The sequence below is a fragment of the Cydia strobilella genome, chromosome Z (assembly GCF_947568885.1).
Source record: "Cydia strobilella chromosome Z, ilCydStro3.1, whole genome shotgun sequence".
NCBI lineage: Eukaryota > Metazoa > Arthropoda > Insecta > Lepidoptera > Tortricidae > Cydia > Cydia strobilella.
Window position 1 is genome coordinate 25,072,982 of NC_086068.1, and position 22,339 is coordinate 25,095,320.

At 36.1% G+C, this 22,339-nt stretch overlaps 1 protein-coding gene across 2 annotated transcripts in view; it reads right to left on the bottom strand.

Moving 5' to 3' along the window:
- Positions 1-18,026, bottom strand: part of LOC134754286 (protein bric-a-brac 1-like) — a 308,866-nt gene extending 290,840 nt beyond the window's left edge. Inside the window, exon 1 of one of the 2 annotated variants that reach the window (XM_063690513.1) lies at positions 17,157-18,026. In XM_063690513.1, coding sequence (XP_063546583.1) covers positions 17,157-17,825 — 669 coding nt within the window. In that variant the 5' untranslated portion in view covers positions 17,826-18,026. The remainder of the gene's footprint in view (positions 1-17,156) is intronic. The other variant, XM_063690512.1, reaches the window with a different exon arrangement.
- Between the last annotated feature and the right edge of the window lie 4,313 nt (positions 18,027-22,339).

The following is a 22,339-nucleotide window of genomic DNA, read 5'->3' on the forward strand; positions in this document are numbered from 1 at the left end:
ACTGCTGGGCAAAGGCAGTAAGTATTAATTAGGAGAATTAGGTAATATATAAGTCAGGAGGTAATATATTTATGAAATCTGCATTTCGCTCAAAATTGTTATAGTTATGGTTCATATACATCCAATTAGAGAGGAAAATGGGGACTACGTTTGTATGGAGAAACGGCCGTCCCCTTTTCCTCTTAATATTCCTCGCGATTATCCTGGTGATTTTTTATTTTATTTTAATCCATTAAAACTCTTAACGCTATGTAGCTTTTTATGAAGTGTATAAGTTAAACCAAATAAACTATTTTGTATTATTCGTGGCATCATTAATTATTTACTTATTGCAAAGATAGATATAACTCCGTAATAGATGGATACAGTCTAAGGAAATAACGTGCCTTGAAAAATCACGAAAATTTGATTCTCGATCAGATGGCGCCACTACCTTTGGCCTACTCGTATAGAGGGCGCTGACGGTTTTATTTGTTATTTAACAATTTTAACGCATATCAGTGAAAAAACATGGGTCAAAATCATAAAAATAATTAATGCAAATAAAAAAAAACATTTATCCATATTTAAATACATTTTGTCGTATTTTTATAAATCTTCATTTTTTGTTTTAACGTGTGTCGATAGATGGCAGTGAATTTAATGTGGTTACAAAATTTACTATGACAGTAGTGACAGTACCGCTCTATCTTATTATGTTTTTATTCTTTAATGCTTTAACAATTATAATAACATTAGTAATACTAATATGACAAGTAATAAAACACAGCCATAATGAAAAGGAACATATTTATAATTCCTTATTAAATAGAACACCATTTCAACGGGAGGGAGTTCCGAAATGAACTCGTATCGCGGCCACCTAGAGAACAACTGTACCTAGCCACGAGCACGAGCACGCGTCACGTCCCAGTAAACTATAATCTTAAATATAAATTAACTATTGCAAGTGCCGTGCATTTTATAACGTCTACATATTTTTAATTTCACGCACAAATTAAATATTAATTAAAAACGAATCTCGCATTACAATACAAAGGAAATTAAATACATTTATGCGTTTTAGATTAATCAAATAAATTAGGTTTTCATATTTTAATCTATACCAAGCATAAACGTAGACCGTGCATGTATAAGTAATTGTTAGTATCACGTTGGTATATATTGACAATCCATCCATAACAGTTCTATAATGTGAAAGCAACACTGTCTGTTGCATTTTCACGGCATGTAGAATGGTTATGCTTAATAAATTAAATCATTATCGCATGGTATATATGTGTAGATATCACAGACATGCACCAAGTATACATTTAATGACGCCATGAACGATGCTGACGCTGTACTGTACTGTACTAACTGTATAAAGTATATTAATTATTAAATTATCACAGATAGGTAGGCTAACACTTAGGCGGATACTAAAATTTTCTAGTCGAAGGTAACCGATCTTTGGCACTAAATTACACACATATATCTTTACTTACTTAACATAATACAAATAATAAGCTTATGTAGCCATGCGTTCAACCAGTTTGTAGCTGGCTAGCTGGCCATAATAACTTATTACCGACCGCCTCAGTTAAACGGTAGACCTGTTTAGCTCGTCCAAGTTCCAGGCACGCTGGCACAGGGCGGACACGCTATACATCAAAAAATCACTTGCGTTTCTATGTGTGAACAGCACGTCTGTACACGCGTCATGCGTCATAGTGTAAGTTGCTTAAAAATAGTACTGAGCGGCCGCCAAACGGCCGTCAATCTGCTGCCGCGGGGGGTGGTAATTCGAGTCGGGGCGGGGCGGTGCGTGGCCGTTCTGTATGTTAATACTATTACTAATTCTGTGACGTTGGACTGGGCTTCATCCTCCAAAAAACTTCAAAATAACTTAAGTAGTAAGGATATTACTCTACGGTTTGACATAACATAGGTTACATTCTTCATAGGTATATTTACATAATTCCATCAAAATCCTTTAAAAGTATACCCGTGACGTGACAATAATACCTATCGAGAGCCGCTTAACTATATGCCATATATTTATTTGCTGCGATAAACGTTAATTTCAATAAATGTTTACAAATATTTCATATAATAAGGTGATAAAATCCACTAAGCACCTACTAATTATTAAGATTTACAACGATTAACGTATGTAAATATTACAAAGAGTCTTCTAATTGAATTACGGCGTGATAAGTTATAGGAACAAAGAACTTGAAGGATTCCGTCACCGCCATTAATAGGTTGGGTCATAGAGACTTATTCACGAAATAACCGCGAGAATAAAGCGAAATCGACCGCCAGTGAATCATGCCATAACAAACATAATTATCGTTATCTTTACGACCAATGAACAACGATTGTTTCACCAACGTCCAGTATTTTATTTTAAATCTTTGCCAGCACTTGATTAAGTAGTAATTAGGGCATAGGTTTGTTTAGTAGGTACTTATTTACACAGACCTGGTTCAAAGAATTTTATATCGTATGAAGTAGGGAAACAATTATAGAAAGACCCAATGGTTTATTGTGGTATATGCGTTTAGTTTTCACTTTAAGAACAACGACCATTTCAATATTCAATAGTCATAGTGGTTCACGTAACCTGATGGTACTCGTAAGCATGTTCCTAGAGACATTCCCTTAAAATCTTCACTTCAGCAACACTGTATATGCAGCAACGGAGAATAGAATCTAAACTAAATGTTATGGTTGTTTTGAATTTTATTTGTGAAGGATTTACTTAGCCATTTTCGATGAAGTGGATAGCCCGAGTGACATGACATGAGCTACATTTTAACCGACTTAAGAGAGCCTCCTCGTTCTCTGTCTATACTATTTTATTGTTTATCAGTTGGTTAGAACCCGAATGAAGAAAAAGCACTTTCGACCGATGGGACACAGCTATAAACTGAGTGCTAAAAGAAAACAAGGAAAAACACCTCTTAAACGAGTTTATTTAGAAACTCTTGACTTTACTTAGGTATTTTTAATTATTATTTTTTTGTTTTTCGTAAATAACTCGTATTTACGTACTAAACAAATATTTTTTTGCTGTGGGCTACCGTTTACGAGGTATTTATGAAAAACTAAACGACGGAACAAATTAGAAGTAACTTTCCCACTTATATTTATAACTTATATATTTAAGTATCTTGTTTAATGCACCATTCCCTACAGCTATGCCAAAATTTGTTTATACACGAATTATTTCCCCTGTATTTCGTTCGTTTGGTGGCCCAGTAATTATTTATTTTGGTAATATATGCAAATTGCAACTATAACATCTAGCTGGTACCCACCTAGCAAGTTAATAACGCACTAGTAAAATTTCATTGAAGCAATGTAATAATATTATTTTGAATGTTAGCTGTGCTGCTAGTTAAGCCGCACCAAATAACGCAATAAAAACACGCGCTTATCACGACTCCTTCGCCCATATTAACTTAACAGAATTAATCGAACAGCCACTACAATAAATAGTCTTATCGTTCGGCATAAATTAATCTCGAGGCTAATACATATTTTTTTCCATGTACTTTTTTAATTACGCACGTTAATTGAAATACGTACGGCACGTGTACCTATATTTGAACAGTTAATATCGCACGACTTACACATGAAATTGTGTCATAAATGCATATTTACCTACTAGATGTGTTTTGAAAAGAAACTAATCAACATTATGATGATGAGAAAGAAATAATTAAATATCTGTGACGCTGCACCTTCTTCATAAGTAGCTAATATTATTTTCAGTAAGTAAATAGGTAGTACGTGTTATACAGTAGAACCTCGATAGATGTATATATTCTTTGATGTATGTACACATTTGTGGCCTTCCATGCCTAAAGGGTCCTTATGCATCATGTGCTTAAGGACCCTGCTCTAATAGAAAGCCACATATTTAGTGAGCTGTGGTCACCTATAAGTGGCTAAGAACCTGTCCATTGTATTTTCTTACAGTCTTGTGTACCTAATTGTCTAGACTATCCGTTGGTGATGCTTAAAAAAATAAATAAACTGCATAGCTGACTCCTGAAATAAAGATAAAGGCAGATTGGGTTAAAGGTTAACGTTATACATACAGTATCAAAATATTCACTCACTATTATTTTTAGTCGCTTTTGGCGACATGTTTCGGATTCTTTGGGAATATTTTGAAATATGTCTCACGATAGTTTAAGTTGGACATACAGAACCGGCCAATAATATATCACCTCCATGTTTTTACGGTATAAGTTTTTTTTATATATTTGTGAGTGACTTCCACCTCACTGCTTTAGGTAGTCTAGTAGTATTCCTTTGTACGGGCGATGAGAAAAATTGGTCTCATGTAATGGTTTTTCATAGTTTTATTTTTTTAACGTATTGTTTACTTCATTTTTTACTAGAGGTTTTTAGTAATATTATTATGCTGAGTATCCTATTGTAATATTCATCATAAATTTGTATACAATGACTAGTAAAATATGCAATCTTCAAAATAACCTATATTATTTACTCTATACAAGCTCATACAAAAACACTCAAAGGTCATATATTATTGGCCGGTACTGTATTACACGTTTTCGATTAGGACCATTTCCCTAAAAATATTAACGTAGGTAATAAAAGTTAATCAATCATTTATTAGGTTTTTTTAGATGATGACCGTGTCGTAGCCAAGATGACAGGCATTTACGACAAACGCCAATCGGAAAGCCAAAATGTATGGGGATGACAGATGCGGCGAAAAACCACATCATCTTTTCCATAGGTTACTTATGTTGTGATTGGCATTTTCTATAAAGGGGTGTCACTAGGTACTGGACACCGATTCGAATTATGATAAGTAAATTAGTTTATAGTGTTGCTTCTTACTGCATTTACTGAAATGTGTTCTATTGCAAAGAAACTGATTGAATGGTTTTCTCGTTTTGAAATCATTAATTACATATTGGTGCGATCGAGATGCGCTGCGTGCACCTTTCATATATTTAAAGTACGAATGCCGCTGAGTGCGAAGGCATTTCCAAAATAAATGACATTTTCAAACGAGCATCAACCGATATTTAAAAAAATAAAAATGTATTATACCTGGGGGCTCGACTTCGTGTATTTCGTTCAATACTATTTCCACTACTAGGCATTTAAATTTATCTAATAAAATTGAAAATGTGTGGTCAATACCACTTCATTCCCAATTTCTATCGCTTGTATTTCAACAATAGCATTTCGCCGTTTTCCACGAATTTTCGAGTGACGAAATCGAGCGCTCGAAATTCAAAAATTGGCCCCCTGGTCCTTGTTGGCCCCAACAGAGACGCCCGGTAATGTATTCTTCGAATTAAACATAACACAATACACGTTTTCCACAGTTTCATATTAGGTTTATAATTTGAGGGTTGCGTACCTCAAAAGGAAGATGGTCCATGTTGCCCCTAACAGAAACGCCCGGTAATGTTATATTCGAATTCAACATAACACAATACACGTTTTCCACAGTTTCATATTAGGTTTATAATTTGAGGGTTGCGTACCTCAAAAGGAAGATGGTCCATGTTGCCCATAACAGAAACGGCCGGTAATGTTATATTCGAATTCAACATAACACAATACACGTTTTCTACAGTTTCATATTAGGTTTATAATTTGAGAGTTGCGTACCTCAAAAGGAAGATGGTCCCTGTTGCCCCTAATAGAAACGCCCGGTAATGTTATATTCGAATTCAACATAACACAATACACGTTTTCTACAGTTTCATATTAGGTTTATAATTTGTGGGTTGCGTACCTCAAAAGGAAGATGGTCCATGTTGCCCCTAACAGAAACGCCCGTTAATGTTATATTCGAATTCAACATAACACAATACACGTTTTCTACAGTTTCATATTAGGTTTATAATTTGAGGGTTGCGTACCTCAAAAGGAAGATGGTCCATGTTGCCCCTAATAGAAACGCCCGGTAATGTTATATTCGAATTCAACATAACACAATACACGTTTTCTACAGTTTCATATTAGGTTTATAATTTTAGGGTTACGTACCTCAAAAGGAAGAAACGGAACCCTTTAAGATCACTCGTCTGTTCCAGAGGGACGGAGAGAGAGACATGACAGTCATAGCCAATTTGCCCGAAACTACTGGACCGATTAAGATATGTAAATCTGTAACCTAAAGACGGGCGTGTAAATAGATGAATTCTAATCATGGCACCACCACGGTTAAATTAATAATGTCTACTTTGCAAATATCGTGTGACATATGGAACTCTTGGGGCGCGAATCCGGCTCACACTTCACCGGGTTTTTATTATATATTTCTTTTTTATTTCCTACATAACTCAAATCGTTCAATTATATTATTAAATATACCTAAAAATATTTTTAAACTTGTGCCCTATCAGATGTGCGTCGGATCCTGAACTAAATACTCGTAGTATTAGGTAGCTACGTTGTATGGCACACTCGGGATCACAGAATAAAAAATCTAGGGGGTCGGGGAATCTGACCACCAGCAACATAATATACAGTGATGACGTAAGCTTGTGACTCTCTGTCTCCGAATTACGAAACATATTATTAGACTTATTTATATATGAGACAAAATCCAATCATAATGCTTTTCTAATAAAGGTTGCTAATAATTATTGTCTAGGTATCTACTTACTTAAATTTCATTATTTTGTTTTATTATAAAGGAAAACGTTATATACCTAAAACTAATAGGTAATAATAAATCATAATCAATACCTCACACCTAGCATATTGGAACGCGAACGTAAGAAAGCATCACGCATTTTCAACCCACTCTTTTACTTAAGTCAACTTGATTTATGATTTATCTAATTATGTTATATAAAAGTTGGTTTGGTAGCGTGGGTTGCTATTTTTTTATATGAATTGATATTTACATTAAGTTCGTGGTAAAATTTCACTCTTATACTTAATAGTTAAATGAAAAAAACCGATCAGGTAATAGGTATCTAAAGGTTTATTTTTTTCAGTTAACCTAGTCCACACACAACACTTAGATAAGCCCGTAATAGACGTTCTACCTCTGGGAAGGGACTTCTTTGTGGGATGAGCTCGGATTACTTTGTTATAGATGTTTTCTATATATTTTTGAATATATCTATAATATCGTCCTTACCCTCAAACATGCATTTAAGCATATCTTTTGTCCAGTCCAGGGTTTGTCCCGTATAACATTTTTATGTTTTAAGAAACTACATCTTGCTAGTTGCCAGTATAATTTAGAAGACTTATGATCTAACCAAACCATAATATCTAACCAAAATAGGTAAACGTTGGCAAAACCACGTACCCTAAATTCGCCTAAGTACCTACATAACTTCGCCTTGACTACATATTACATTACCTAAATAATGATTCTACCATAAATCATCGTCGCCGGTGGTTAGTAATTCAACTAATTCAAAATTTACGATTTTGAATCAGTAAGTAGGTATAATTTTAATAATAATATAAAACGGGCGAAGTGGGGGACGGGTCCCAATAGCTGGTAATAAGTTTCTCATCAGCATGTACATGATGCACAGCATCATATCGTGTTTAAACATAGAGAGCTAAAGAAAACTGTGGCTGTGACTAAATAAAAATAAGGATATGTGCAAAAGACGGTCCGTATAGTGTCTACCATGCTTGCTACGGAGTCGACAGCAAAAGCATTAAACGACATTTATGTATGTAAACATTAATCTTTATTTCTTAATAATAAATAATAATAACGCAGGGCAGCTTGTGCCGAGCTGTTGGGGAATAGCGACCCCACGTACCCGAGTGCTCCTGGGTAGTTCTGTCACACGAAGGTGGTTAGCTGGGACAGGATTCTCTACCTCTGGCGGTCTAGCATAAGTTGCGTTCTCGCGCGCGAGTCCATACTTGAAGTCGCGCTAGATGTATGGAGTGGCACGCGAGAACGCAACTTATCCTAGACTGCCAGGATTGCCTTGGCCGGCCCTCCAGAGCGGAGTCGCGAGAGCTGCGTTCCCGAGGGTACATGTGGAAACATAAGTAACACACCGGTGTTGCCCATGAGCCATCCTAGATGTCGCTTTTTATGGGGGCCCATCTTGTGGGGGCGAGTAACCGTGCCGGAATAAAATTGTATATCATTTTAATAGGCAGGCGTCCGGTTTTATATCCCATAAATAAACCAGTATTTAGTCCATCGCTTACACCAAATAGCCTAGTTAATTTTAGATTCCATCAACTCTCAATAGACCTTACATCCTGACGAGTGCTGTCTCTGCGTGCGTCCCATCCATGACACGGACAAGGACAGCATCTGCTCGGTGTACCCCTTACATTTCATTAGTGTCAAAAAGGACTCTACGAGTTGGCTTCGGCTCCGCGCACGCCTCCCAATTGTCCATAACACCATTGTTCCGTAATGGGAAAGACATACATTAATACATAATAATATAATTACTTTGTAGATGTAGTATTAATTGATAACAACGCTAATAACGCGAATTAGAAATTGCCTACTCCAGAGCACACAGTCGCTGTGGCCAAAATCGGTCAGGAGAGCATCATCATTAATTGATATTTATTTATTTATTTACTTATGAGGTACTTATTTCTTTTTGGCGGTGAAATTGTAAGTGTACATTGTGCTGAACAAATACCTAGTACAAAAAGTTGACTAGGCGTTCACTCGTAAAACTTTTAAACTGCCTATTACAATTTACCTTATACAAACGTGTATGTAGTACGTGTATAATGCAAACATTCACTTATCTATGTTGATTTCGTCGGTAATTGTACTGAAACAATATCCTTTTGTTAACAGAAAGACCTAGTTTTGGTCTCAAAACACAAAATTATACAACACTCTGTTAACAATAGCTAGTGTTTCTACCAAGTTATATTTTAAATGAAAGCTCTCGTAATCCCGGAGATTTAACTTTGTAAACAGCACAGTAGCAAAGTAAACGCACTCGCCAGCATTTGCTTAGTTAAACCTCGTATTATTTGGGCTATTTACGCAATACTTAATAATGAATTTGTTTGTCTTAACTAAACCGTACGATAAAGTTATGGGTTATGGAGATATGAATTGTTGAAAATAAAATGGTGTCGTACATGGCGTATTGGAGTGCAGCGGTAAGGTACTTACATAGTTGATGTAAGTATTCTATTAATTTTATTGAGCATTACAAATACGTCAATGCTCAAGGATGACAGAAGATTAGTGGACTATAATAGATACGTATAAATAATCTTTGACTCGGGTAATTGGTAATAGTAACATCTGCCATTGCACTATTAAAAACACAAACAGTGTGAAAGATTGTGAGTCTCTTAGCGCATTTAAAGTCAAATTAAAAATACACATACCTACATAACAATGTAATATAAACCTCTAGCGATCATGCTATTTATGTAAAATTTAAGAAAATAAAATATTTAAGCTCCTTTTTAGTGAATTGTATAGTTTTTATGAGTAATAAAGAATCTCTAAACCTAAACCTAACAGTTGTGTGGTCACGGTCTCCAGTGTATCGATGTATAAATTTATATGTCGGCGGCCGATCGTAAAACCAGACAGATCGTGAAATTTCTAGACATATCGTGAAACGTGAAAATCTTCGTCTAGTTTCCTGAGTCGACGACTATTTCTAGACAGTTTACCCTTCGGGCATCTAAAGCACCCTAACGAACCTATCCTATCTATCTATTGGTTTAATGTGACTACTGTCGAAACATTACACAGGAAAATTACGATTTGCCTGATTTTACAATCGGCCGCCGACATATTACACACAGTCAGCGGCGTAGAAAACAAAGAATTTTATATGACGATTATACCCCATTTGTTGCAGTTAATCTAACCATAAAGAAATAAAAATAAGTAAGCTTAGCACTCCATACAGTCCATACACTACAATCCTAACTACTTAAATAAGGTACGTATTGTAAACCATCATCAAACTTATTAAACTTAAATCTTATTATAAGTAGGTAGGTAAGTTTTCGCAAAGCTCGCTTAAAAGTGATTATACATTTTTATACCAATGTTTGTACTGAGCACTAATAGAATACTAACAAAAAGGAAAGATTTAACACTATGTACTTACTTGACTACTTGTACATAGATCATATTTATAGAAAACTAAACAATACTGAAGTAAAGCAAGTTACCCCTACGTTTACGTTCAACAGTTGCTTTACGTCCATACACGTAGTTGTCATTTAAAATAAGGTTATCAATAGACCTTTTGGAACTTATTCACTGTTTCTACTTTGAAGGTATAGTTGGTCAAACCAAATTGTCAGTAAATATGAACAAAAAAAACTATACTTATCCTTTTCTTTTGGGTGCTAGTACTAGTGTAAGACAAAGATAGTATGATTATTTCTATCTATGTGTAAAATGAGACAGTCCTTTGACAAACTATAGTTCATTCTTTTTTTATTATGCCTAAATTGATAGACATCAAAGTACCCTATTTGTTACTCCAGAATGTAGTAGGTACTAAAGGTGTTGAAGTTATTAATGTTTCATATCGCGTGCTCTGAAAGTGGGTAAAAAGTGCGCAGGAAGTGATACGTTTCTGCTCTAGTGCAGAAAAGTGGTGTATTCCTCTGCGTCCCCGTCCCAGCACGAACAACTGGATGGAAACAAAATGGAAAAATAGCGTCTTTATTTCCCCGTTTGGAAAAATTCGTAATTGTTCTAATTTTAATAATCCCTCATTGAATATTTTTTATCAAAAATGATGTAGGTAAGTAAATTGTTAAAAGATATTATTCTTGATTTCTTTTGTTGAATTGTCTTTACTCGATTTCATAAGGCGGGAACCAAAAGGAATACACCAAACATTTTTTTTACATTAGTTTTGGAAGTTTTGGAAAATTGGAATTACGAGTATAAATAGTAGAGTGGCCGAACAGGCTTTAGGTTAATTTTCGCTCATGTCGTCTCGGAAATGGGTACTCGTATATTTGGTATCAGTACATTCAGTATGATGTCTTGAATACAAATATATGAGATGACAAGCGCGAAAGTGGTGGGGGTAGTTGCTGTGAATAGTACTATAATACTAGTCATAAAGTCGGCAGTACAAAGTTTTTTACTTTTTTCTTTTAAACATACCATGTGGGGTACTAAATGAAAGGGCTTTGTGAGTAGATCACAAATATATTACATACTGTAACATTTTCACTACTTGGTCCAACAAATTTATAGAAAACGTTAAAAAAATTCACAATCCACAGTTGACTTTGAACTGCTCTAAATTTAAAATGACTGAATGGATTATTCCTGTGAATATCCTCTTTATAATGTTAAAAGTATTTTAACTAAATCGGTTCAGCGGTTTAAGCGTGAAGAGGTAACACACAGATACATAGACAGCCACTTTCGCATTTATAATATTATAAGTATGGATTCGTACCTTAGAAGAGTTTCATTGACATCCTATGTGTCGAAGCACAAGGCAAAGCAAGATTATCCGAAATAAACTTTCACATTATCCGTAAAGTAAAGTCTAAAATAAATTTAATTACGTAATGCGATACGGAGCAGAAAGTTTTGCGTAGGGGGCGGACGGGGGAAAACTTTTACGAGCGCGTGACCGCGCGGGGGAGGAGATGGCGCAAACCCTTTGCGCCGAGCATTCCACAGTAGTACTACATCTGACACTAAGGGCTGGTTGCATCCGTGCAGTGTACAGGAGTCAGGAGGATCTCGATAACGCTTAAAGAACTAAGCGAACAAAAGACATATTACTATAAACATAATTAGTGCGAGACTTTAAAAAATATGTAATCTTTGTCACTTGAACTTAGTTATTCTACCTGTCTAGATCTAATAAAATAGGCATTTATTAACAGAATAGGGGGTACTAATAAGGCAAAAATACATTAAATATGCATAAGAAATCCAGAAAACAGCCGATTTTATGAATGTATTAAGTGTAGTGTATTTCTACGACGTAAAATAATGCAGATTTGTTCTAACTTCCAGGAATCCGGCTCTCTTGTGTCAGCATTAGTGCCGGATTAGCGATATTACGTTTGTTCAGTTAAACCTATCTACTTGACATTAACTTTACAATGTACAAATCCCTTATTATCCCTGGAAGTAGTTATCTAAATCACTACACACTCAACTCAATCAGTCAATAAACATTTATATCATTACATTCATTACGCATTTGGCATAGACATTGCAATTAGGCTTTGATTAAATTTGGTAATAACATTAAAACAATTTTGTACATTCTGCCAATCATTAACTCGCCAATATATCTAGCCTACTGATGCGGTCTTCATTCAAATTATTGCAATACCTACGATAACATTGCAGCTGTATAGTATTGCGGATTAGGCATATTGTGAAAGTTGTCGTACCTTCGTCATTGTTTATCTTAGAAGCGGGTTGAAAGCGTAACGTTTCCATCCTGAGGCAGAAAAGTGTTGTTTCCTCTTTGATCTGCAGTATCCATCCTATCTCAAAAACGTTGGAAATATTAACGTGAATTATAAGTGAAAAATAAAGATGGTAGCCTAAACAATTCCCCATTTGCAAAAAAGTCCTTCGTTCTGTTCCACTTAATTCCAATTAATATACCAAAATATTATTATGTTACCTAGGTAGCAAGGCATCCTTCGATATATTTTACGTAGTAGTTGACAGAGTCCACATACGCAGCTATAGTATATATTTTGGTATATGTATTAATATATCTTATAGCAAGACATCTTACGTATACGTTGCTATAATAGTACATTTCGATGCCAGTGAGGGAATTATGTCATCAAGTGAAGAATGACATTTACGCACTTGTATCGAACGACATTTTTTTAATACAGTTGCGAAAAAATAATAAAAACAATAAGTAAGGAATAAAAGTTTGAAAACTTAAAACATGCTTGCAGTAAGAAAAAACGCCTCTTCTTTGACAGGCGTTTCGGCAGCTATTCCTACCTCTATAGCTATTCCGTTCCATTCAGACTTATTAAGAACAGGTTTTCAATATTCAATATTAAAAAATAAACGTGTTATAATGATGAAGAGGTAAGTAATAAAATATGAAATATGTATATTTTTCGAATTCTTACAAACAGTAGGTTTTTATGTAAAAAGATTACGACGTTTAAAGGAAACTAATATTAACACTCATCAATAAGTAGTCGTGAATTGGAAGTATAAATTTAAAAAATTTGGAAAAGTAAAAAGCACTAGTTCGCGAAAACCAACTTTCCGCGCGCTAAACGCATACGGCATACGTAGCTACGTAAAGTAGCACTTTTTGAGCAACTGTATTAAAAAAAATATTTTAGCTCGGTGTATTACGATATATTTTGGTATAGGTATTTCCTTCCTTTTCTGACGTGACTTTGTAATCGATATATATCTCACTCTCTAGGACAGCAACGAGTTTTATGATGGCAAAATATTAGTTTATGAGACTGCTACGCAATGAATGAGACATTAAAAAACGAACGAAGTGAGTTTCATAAAAAAACCACACGAGTGTTTTAATGCCTAATTATGTACAGTTATTTTATTACATACAGTATTAAATTTACACACATATGATAAACTCTATGATATACCTATTCACTAACCGCATGTTACAGCCGGCATTGGGGCATCGTTGCTCTCTGGCGGAACTCTCCGAAATATCTTTACCGCTCACTTTGCACGAAAGGTCTGCTAAGTTAGTTTTAAAACAACAAAACAAATCAATTTTATACTTACAAAATAATTAAAAGATAAATTGTACGTCAACTGGCGGTAAATGAAAACTTTTTTCACGCATGTCACGCATCCGTAGTTTTTAGGGTTCCGTACCCAAAGGGTAAAAACGGGACCCTATTATTAAGACTCCGCTGTCCGTCTGTCTGTCTGTCACCAGGCTGTATCTCATGAACCGACAGACAGTTGAAATTTTCACAGATGATGTATTTCTGTTGCCGCTATAACAACAAATACTAAAAAGTACGGAACCCTCGGTGCGCGAGTCCGATTCGCACTTGGCCGGTTTTATATTAATTCATCATATTATATCATATCGTTCGATACCAAAGACATAGTATATACAAGTACATAGTTATAGTATAGACGCACCACCGAGCGACCGAGCGACCGAGCGACCGGGGGTAAGAGAAACAATATTCATATAACATTTAGGCAGCATAGAATTTTTTCTCTTTCACTTATAAATTTCGGTATTTCGCTATCGTCTTCTACCTATGGTGCCACCCGGTCGGTGATAAGGACAAAGCATTGCACTATTTTCTCTTTCCTCTTATAGTAATCGCAATAAGACTAATTAATATCTTTCTTTGTCAAAGAGTGTCAGGCCCTTGTTCGATACCAACTAAAATGCGAGGTTTGTAATTTTATGCAATTGACATTTTATTTCGAATAAAACGTCATCTCGACTGATTTAGAATAGAGGTCAAATCAAATTGCTTTTCTTCTCAGAGATGTTGTAAATTTGAATGTAATCTAATTACAACATTGATTTCGATATAATGAGGGCTAACGCGTATGAATTCACCGCTAGGGGCGCTAGTGTGGATGGTGGTCTTCGCAAAGTTTGAAATGTCAAATGTCACTTGTCACTTCAATGACTGACAGCTGTTCTTTAGTCTTTTGGACCACCATCAACAGAGGCGCCAACTGGTGAGCAAAAAAACGATAGCCCTCATTATTACGCAATAATAACATTTTTACAGATAAGAAATTTGACGAACAGAACAGTTTATCTTAATGCTGGCCGTTATTTGCGAATTTTGAAAGCATCATAGAAGGTTTATGATATGTGTGTAGATAAAATATTATTAGAGTTAAACCAAGAAGAGTCTGCAACGATTTTGATAGCACACGCAGTGCAAGTGTTATTTTAAACGTCAAACTTCTATGATGTATAAATAACACTTGCACTGCGTATGCTATCAAAATCGTTGCACACTTTTCTTGGTTTAACTCTAACTACCTATAATTAAAGCAGTTACTTCCCTTTATTTAAATAGGTGTACCTATTTATATTACGTTCAGCTCATCATCATCATCATCGCTCAACGCTTACGAACGCCTACATTGTCAGCCAAAGGTTGGAAGTTGGATGGCACATATTTCAGTTCAAGTTCCTAGTTAAACATTATAATTAGAGCGACAATAGGCGCCTTATACGCTCTTATAATTTCAATTCCGGGGATTAAATAGACGAAATTGCATGATCAATGATTCGTTATAAAAATTAAATAAATTACGGATACGGTGTGGTGAGTGAAAATACGACTTTCGGATGACCAAAATCATTTTCATTACATTTGCCTACGCAAAGAGAGTACCTAATAAAATATAGGAATAGAACCAAAGGGCCCGATCATAAATTGTTCCTTTAACTTAGATACTACCTTCGTACTTACCTACTTGAAATTCTAATATTATTAGGTATATTGAAAATGTTAAATCCGTTTCACAATTAGTCACAGTGCGAGTGAGCATTTTCCTTTTTATACATTTTGCACTTTTTTGTTTTACGACTGCGAAGTAATGATAATTTCCTTCATTAAAGAAAATGTATTTTGACAATATTTAAGTAAATAAAATAACAGGTTTATTATAATAATAAGATACAATTACATCCTATGAAATTAGTTTTCCCCTATAGGAAATGTTCACCTTATCGTAGGCATAAGGTGAACATTTCCTATAGGGCATGGAACAGAACGAAGGACTTATGCAAATGGGGAATTGTTTAGGCTACGTACTTTATTTTTCACTTATTAACGTGAGTTAATATTCCTAAAGGGGCCCACTGATTATCAGTCCGCCGGACGATATCGGCCTGTCAGTTAGAACAAAAATTTGACAGTTACGAACAACTGACAGGCCGATATCGTCCGGCGGACTGGTTATCAGTGGGCCCCTTAACCTTTTTTGAGATACAGTTTGTTAAACATTAGTGCAAAAATCTGCATGTTTCAACCCTAGCAAGTAGATCGGAGCATCGAATGTAGTCAAGTTAATGACTCGTGTCAATTTAAAATGTAAATAACTTTGTAATGTCACGGTTGTCACTGAAATAACAATATTTGTCTACTTTTCAATCCAGCTTTACGATTATAATAACTCGATTGTAGATTACTTAGATAACACTATCCTTTCAGCTCAGTCTCTAGAAATGTTCCACCCTGTATAGCTACTTATATTATAGCTACGTCTGTGACGGGCTGTAGCGACTAATTCAGCTCAAAGTTGAATCACCAATGCTCCGACAATTTGGCATGTTTTTAGTTATCTACAATATAATAATCCATTGAGCGGCGGGAAGCGCACCAGCCTCCTCTCCCGCAGCGAAACCCTCCATGAAACAAAAACATAGCGTCGACGTCGACGTCTCGTTTCATGTTAAACTAAATGTAAAGACGTTGCTTTTTAACATATTAAATAACTATTACATGTTGTATTCCCACATGTGGCCTTAAAAGGTAGAATGGTTCATAAATTGTTTCATCCAAATGACTCGCAGTGGCTACTTAGTTGCAACTGTTTAACTCAACCCTAATTAAGTTTATCCGTTACAACTTACCTCTTTTTACAGGCATTCCTGGTGGCATTTAGCAAGCACCTGGCGAGGGGCGAGAGGGCCCCGCGCCGCTGCCCAACATTTGTTTGTACCTACTCAACCTCACCGAACAAACCCTTCTATTATCTATCTACCTAGATACTTACGTATACGTTCATTCAGATTTTGTTTTTGGATAGACTCCTCAACTACTTTCATCTTTAGGCAATCTGCAATCTATGCATTAATATAATGTTATTTGTATGCTCTATGGATTTATTTGTTCCGAACTATGAAAATACAGTTACTTAGTTTCATTTTAGATAAGTAAATACATAGTAGGTAGGTAATTTTAGTGCCCACCTATTTTTCCTAAGAAGCACAACCATGACTAACATAAATAAGTAGGTAGAACCTGAAAATACATATTTCTTTCCTTTTTATATTGAACTAAATAGGTAGGTAATATCTAATTATTGAAGGTGAGGCTTATTCCGTAGGTACAAAATATTATGAATTAACAAAATTTTCTATATATATAGGTAGACATAGAATGGGCATGAACGGTAAGGATCAATTGAGAGGCAGCGCAGAAAAAGAAGATTGACTCACCCGTTCCTCCTCGCGGATCATCTCAGCGATGCCGGGCCGAATGTCCACGTCCTCGGCCAGCAGCGGCGCCGGCGGCGCGGGCGTGTGCGCCGCGTGTTCGCCCAGCAGCTCAGCCGGCGTGCTCGGCGAGCGGCGCGGGCTCGGGCCCGGGCTGCGCTCCAACGACCGGCGCCGGACCTTCGCCGGGGACTCCCCCTCGCGGCTTACCGGCCTCTTCGGCGCCCTCTCCGGCCCGCCCGGCCGCAGCACCGCGTGCTCCCCGCTCACGTCCGTCAGACCCCTGATCTTCAGCATCTCCGCCACCTTCAGTAGCGCCGTGATCTGATCTTGCGACACGTTTATCTCTCCGCGGTACATGAAGTCCACGACCGCCTTCAGATCGCAGTACTTTATGTCGCGCATTATTATTATGGGGTGCCTGCATGGATTGTCCATGAAGAGCGTCTGGAAATACGGGCTGCAGGCTGACAGGACCACCTTATGGGCTTTCAGGCTCTGTCCTTCACAGGCGAGGGTGACGTCCACGAAAGATTCCGTCTGAAGAAGCTGGTCGAAGCAGTTGGCGAGGTTGCTTTGGTAATTGTTCCATCTCAAGCAGAATTGCTGGGGAGACCCATCGGCGGTTTCGCGGCCCTCCATCGCCGCCCCGGGTTCGTCCTCAGCGGGCATTTTTTTTATCAGTGTCGAACTCGCATCTGCAATGTTATGCGGAATTAGAACGCGCGATACGTGCGCAACATGCGACGGCACGCGAGGCACTGAGCGGGTCTCGCGGGCGACGGCGCCAAGGGGGCGGAGCGCGTGGGTGCCGGCAGACCAATGGCGAGCGCGCGCCGCCTCCGCCGCCACGCCCCCGCTCTGCGCCCCGCGCCCCGCATCGATCGCCCGCGTAGCGGCGCGCGCGCACGATGCACTCTACGCTCCCTGGCTCCCTGCGTCCATCAGAATCAGAACATCATCATCGCGTGCGTGCACTAAAATAATTCTGTAAAATTCATAATTGTATCGAAACAATCAAATGTATTACAAGATATCAATTTATTCAATGTATGCACAAGTATTATTTATCCGTAAATATGTCAAGGTAAAGTAGTTTCATAAATTTCATAATAGTGAAAATAATGAGTTGACTTGAGCCAAACCGTACTTAATTAGAAAATTAAAAATTAATTCAAAAAAATTATTTCACCTTCTTAGGAAGGTGAAATAAATCTCACGGTAAGAGTTTAAGTTTCACGCATTCTCCCAGGTACTTACCATTTATGTAGGTAGTAGGTATCTACCTTTTTTATTACGAGTATATGGGTGGGAGCCGTATTAAATTAGCCTCATGCATGAAGTTTATATTTGAACGAAATATTTTTTATTCGGATGTTTGTTACCGTTATATCATGTAACAATTGCGTTTCCGTTATTAAATTATCATTTAATTACTTAAAATTATAAATAAAAAGTACAAAAATTAGCCCGCGATAAGCTAGTAAGCGAAACGCTCGAAACGCCACGTGACGTCACGCGTTCGACAGATTAGTTCACATAAGTGTCATTAGTAGCAAACGTTAGTTGGACCGTCCAACGTGTGACGTCATCACGCTCTGTCGAACTCGCGCCAAAAATTATGAGCATTTCAACCGCTCAAAATTTTTCAACATTTTAAATATTTTTTAATAAAATAATGTAAAGGTTTACAAAAGTATTTTTATCATTTCCGGTGTTCAAACGATATAAATTATGATTACAAAAATAAAAATAAATTCATGCATGGAGCTAATTGCAGAATAAGTAGTCAGTCCACGAAAAAAGTGGTCATGCATAATAGTGTAAATCTTTTATATGAATGTGAATTTTTGAGCAGCACGTTTGGTACGTAATTTGTGGATATAAAACTACATAATACAAACATGATATACAGTTAGATTTTTCTATGAATTTTAGCAATACCTATATACCCCATGGTACCAATGTTTTCTTGTACAGCGTCTTCTGGCAGTCTTTACCAAGTTTTCCTGCCAAATACATAGTTTTTAGGGTTCCGTACCTCAAAAAGAAAAAACGGAACCCTTATAGGATCACTCGTGCGTCTGTCTGTCTGTCCGTCTGTCACAGCCTATTTTCTCCGAAACTACTGGACCAACTAAGTTGAAATTTGGTATATCTATACATATGTAAGTTTGTGACCCAAATACGGACATGTAACGTAAACAAATTAATTTTAAACATGGGGGCCACTTTTGGGGGGTAAATGAGAAAATTAAAAAAAAAATTGAAACTATATCGTGTTATATATCAAATGAAAGAGCACATTGTGAGAATCTCAAATATATATTTTTTATAATTTTAGGATAAACAATTTAGAAGTTATTCAAGAAAAAATCATCCCCTTTATCTCCGAGACTACTGGGTCTAAAATTATGAAAAAAATACACAAAATAGATCTTTACCTATATATTACAGGAAAATCTATTATAAATTGCAGTCAAGCGTGAGTCGGACTTAATTACTTAGTTTTTGATCCGACCCCTACGGGTTTTTTAAAGACGTTCCACTCACGTTTCACATAAAAAATACATTGTTTAAATTGTGTAATGTACGGAACCCTTAGACCGCGAGTCCGACTCGCACTTGGCCGGTTTTTATTGTTATTAAATAATCCAAATTATACCTAATGACGTCCTCTTTTCACAAAATAAACAATTTTTCTAATTGTATTCAGATTGAGATAGTTCTGAGGTTCTTTAACTTTGGTGAATTTGACTTTTTGACGAAAAAATGCCTCCCATATAAAAGCTACTTACAGTGCTTGGAGTGGTAAGTCTTCCTGACTACCACAAATAGAAATGAGTTTCAAGTAGTATTTTTTTGGTAAGATGACATTCTAATCTGACTAAAACAGCTTGTAAAAATACAAATACAGTTGTGACATTGTAGCGGGAAGCGAGTGAAGATTGTCAAAAAACGCTGTACAAGCAATGAAAGGTAATGATGGAATTTGTTTGGCGAAAACTCACACAAACCCATACATTAAAATACGATTTTATTTTTGTTATATACTTATACAAATTATTAACATAAAAAACTTCTTGAAAATGTACATTCGGTAAAAAATATACATACTTTAGTTGTCGTTGAAGTAGTTAGGTAACAATGTAACCCAACCAAAATCGAAGTCTATAGGTAGGTATAAATTTTAATTTTATATCACACATGCTGCAGTTCGATTGCCCGAATTAATACCTACCCAATCTGAGCTCGACAGTTGTTATAGGACAAATTATTGAATAAACGTGCCAATTGAAATAAGAATATCATTTTAGTATCTGTCTACCCTGCCACGCATATTAGGTACCTAATAACTACTTTATTTATACTTGTTCCAATTCATGACTACTTATTGATGAGTGTTAATATTAGTTTCCTTTAAACGTCGTAATCAACATAAAAACTTACTGTTAATGTAAGAATACGAAAAATATACGTATTTCATATTTTATTACTTACCTCTTCATCATTATAACACGTTTATTTTTTAGTATTGAAAATTGAAAAACCGTTCTTAATAAGTTGTCTGAATGGAACGGAATAACTATGGAAGGTAGAGGTAGGAATGGCTGCCGAAACGCCTGTCAAAGAAGAGGCGTTTTTTCTTACTGCAAGCTAAGCTTTCAAAGGCAACATTCGATATTGTTTTTATTCCTTACTTGTTGTTTTACTTATTTTTCGCAACTGTATTAAAAAACGTCGTTCGATACACGTGCGGAAATGTCATCCTTCACTCGTGCCGAGTCCGCAAATCTCGGTTCTCATGAGGTAGCGACATACTTTCCGCACTAGCATCGAAATGTACTATTCCATGCAGCCTAGGGGATGCGCAAGATAAGTTGCGCGCGAAGCGCGAAGCATAGTTTGGTTTTGATTTTACTCCTCATAAATTTGCATACCCCGAGCTTATATTACCTACATTAATATCGATTCTTAAGGAGTAAACTCCAATAAGTATATGTAGGTACCTTGCACCTAAGTGCAAACTAGTTTTCCAATATGTGGTCGTAGGTTGAGTCGGACCAAACTAACTCTGCATAGGGTTGAGGTGAGGATTTCTCCTGACATGTCAGGATTTTTGGTCCTTTGACAGAATCGCAGGTGACTTGGTGGGTGTCAGGGTTTTTTAGAAACCTTCCTAACCACTAGTTAATATTGTCTTCGGTTACCGCGATAGTTACTCATGAAATAAAACTATGAAATCGGATTATATCGCGTATATTGAATTTATAATGTTATAGTCCTTCGATGCTCTAAAAATATATTAAACTTCTGAGTTCGCGTAAAACACAGATAGGTACCTACGGCCGTTTATGCTCTACAAAACGTAGGTATATATCGACAATCTCATAGGAATCAAAATTTATAGGGTACCTGTACTTTCTGGTGACCTACAACTATTAAATTTGTAATATAGTTTTATACTACAGGTACTTACAGGAAAAAATCAAAAAACTATATATTTGTAAAAAAAAATGTACGGAACCCTCGGTGGGCGAGCTTGACTCACTTGTCCGGTTTTTCATAGAGACGTAGCAACCCCAACTCTGCATGGCATTTGCCGTATATTAGGTATTTAGTTATCGTGCATTTCGCTCGTACCACCTTGGCGCGGGCGAGACGTACGATAACTAAATACTATTTTACTGAATACTATTTAGTAAATAGCATGATTCAAATATTATTCTGATGTCAGTGTACGTACGTTCGAATTTAACCCTCTGCAACTGTGGTGACTTTTTTAGAGAGACTGCTGATGTGGAGTCTATCAGACCTCATTTTCGATAATTCATTAAAAATAAACTAATGGCAAAATGGTAACTATTGTTTTATTAATCGAGCATTCCATTAATAATTTAATAAATTAAATTGTAAAATGGGTTTAAAATAAAATACATAAGAAAAATATTAAAAACTTTAATGAGTTCACAGTTTCTTATAATTTGTACTAAGGCTCACAAAAAAATTATAAAAAAACTAAACAATCAACAACTTCTATAATAAAATATATAATAGTAAATTCAATAATAAAATTTTCCTACTTTTTAACATAACATTTATACCTGAAAGAAAAATTGAGAAAATCTAAAGACGGAATAAGGCAATAATCAGTCCTGAAGTTGGTACGTACTTATTTTAAAGGG